General features: G+C 58.9%; 1 protein-coding gene across 1 annotated transcript; it reads right to left on the bottom strand.

The window, feature by feature from the left end:
- Window positions 1-368: 368 nt before the first annotated feature.
- LOC127594944 (uncharacterized protein y4hP-like) lies at window positions 369-1,949 on the bottom strand. The gene has a single exon (XM_052056673.1). The coding sequence runs from the start codon at window positions 1,947-1,949 to the stop codon at window positions 369-371; it is 1,581 nt and encodes a 526-aa protein (XP_051912633.1).
- Window positions 1,950-2,068: the final 119 nt, after the last annotated feature.

Genomic DNA, 2,068 nt, shown 5'->3' on the forward strand with positions numbered 1-2,068 from the left:
ATGTGTGCTCTGAACAACGGGCGGCTGGGTGATGCCGTGTCTTCGTCCCGCCCTGTTCGCTGCTTGCCTGTTTGCGGTCTTCGCGGTCCCTGAACCGTCTGCTGCACAGAACTGGATTGAGGGGCGTGTCACGCTCGTCCGCGACATTGACACCATCGAGGTGAACGGACTTGCCGTGCGCTTCGACGGGATCGACGGGCCGGAGTTGCAGACATCGATCGGGCGCGCTGGTCGCGATTGGTTGCGCGGCCTGGTTCTCCGCAAGCCTGTCTCATGCAGCCTGACGGGTGTGAGGACGCATGACCGGTGGGTCGGCACCTGTGTAGCCGTTTGGTCTGGCCGCTCTGGCGGGGTCTAAGCGTTGTCAGTTACGCTGCGGATGCAGCGTAACGCCAGGGCAGTAGCTCGTCCAGTCGAGTGATCTTGTGATCAGCGATGCGCGCAAGAACCCATGTGAGCCAGGCTTGCGGATCGACGCCGTTGAGCTTGGCCGTTTCGATGAGGGTGTATGCAATTGCCGCGGCTTTGCCGCCGCCTTCGGAGCCAACGAAGAGATAATTTTTGCGCCCGAGAGCCACGCAGCGGATTGAGCGCTCCGCACAATTATTGTCGAGTTCGAGGGAACCGTTTTCCAGATATCCGCGCATCTTCTTCATGCGACCCAAGGCATACCGGATCGCCTTGGCCAGTTCAGATTTGCCCGAGATACGGTCCGGTTGCGCGGCAAGCCAGGCTTCCAGTTCGTTGAACACGGGTTTGGCGTCCTGCTGGCGCAGCGCGACTCGTTCATTCGGCGATTTGCCACGCGCGGCCTTTTCGACCACGTAAAGAAGTGCAATCCGGCGGATGGCCTCTTCGGCGATCTGCGATCCCTGCGACTGGAAGATGTCGACGAACTTGCGGCGCACATGCGCCATGCAGGCCATCTCATAAACAGCTTCCTTGGCGAAGATATCGTTGAACCCGGTATAGCCATCCGCGTGGACCCAGCCTTGGTAGTTGGCCAGATGTTCGGTAGGATGCCTGCCTTCCCGATCTGTGCTGAACTTGTACCACGCCGCCGGTGGCGCCTGGCTATCCCAGGGCCGTTCATCGCGGACATAGGTCCAAATGCGCGCCGTTGCGCATTTCTTTCTGGCCTGCATTTTTATCGGGGTGTCATCTGCGAAGATGACTGCGCCGGTACGGACGTGTCGACCGATGGCATCAGCCAACGGTTCCAGAAGCTTTGTGGACTGCCCGACCCAACCGGCCAAAGTGGAGCGGTCGAGATCAATTCCGTCGCGTTCCATGATCTGGCTTTGGCGATATAAGGGGCAATGATCCGCATACTTCGAGACCAGCACATGCGCCAAGAGGCCAGCACCGGGGCGACCGCGCTCAATGGGGCGTGAGGGCAGAGCCGCCTGAACGATCTTGTCACAGCATTTGCAGGCCATGCGTGGGCGCACAATCCGGTTCACGACAAAGCGACCGGGAACATACTCCAGTTCTTCAGTCACATCCTCACCGATGGCCCGCAACGATCCGCCGCATTTGCACGTCTCGCCGGGGGTCAATACTTGCTCATTGCGTGGCAGTTCTGGCGGCAATGGCTTGCGCTTCGGTTTTTGCTTTGGCTCGGATGGAGCACTGGTGTCTTCGCTGGCAACGACACTGGCTGCGGCGGTCTCTTCCTCTTCCAGTCGAAGCTGCAAGTTGAGTTGGTCGGCTGACTCAGATTTTGATCCAAAACGGTGCCGATTGTGCCCCGCCAGCTGATGCTTCAGCTTCTCAATCTCCAAAGCCTGGGCTTTGGCCAATTCGATGGTTTCATCGCGGATAAAGCGTTCGATGCAGGCTGGCTGATCGAGGAACTCGAGAGGCGAGGCGCTGACATCGTCATCTCGCAGCACCCCAATCGGACCGCGCCGCGAGAGATCGACAAAGACGTCTACAAATGGCGTCATCTCGTCGAGAACTGCATCGGGAAACTTAAAGAATTCAAACGCATCGCCATGCGTGCCTGCAAGACAGACACCAGCTTCGAAGCTATGATCCATGTCGTCGGCGCAGTCCTCAACTCACG

Source organism: Hippocampus zosterae, unplaced genomic scaffold (assembly GCF_025434085.1).
Source record: "Hippocampus zosterae strain Florida unplaced genomic scaffold, ASM2543408v3 HiC_scaffold_328, whole genome shotgun sequence".
Lineage (NCBI taxonomy): Eukaryota > Metazoa > Chordata > Actinopteri > Syngnathiformes > Syngnathidae > Hippocampus > Hippocampus zosterae.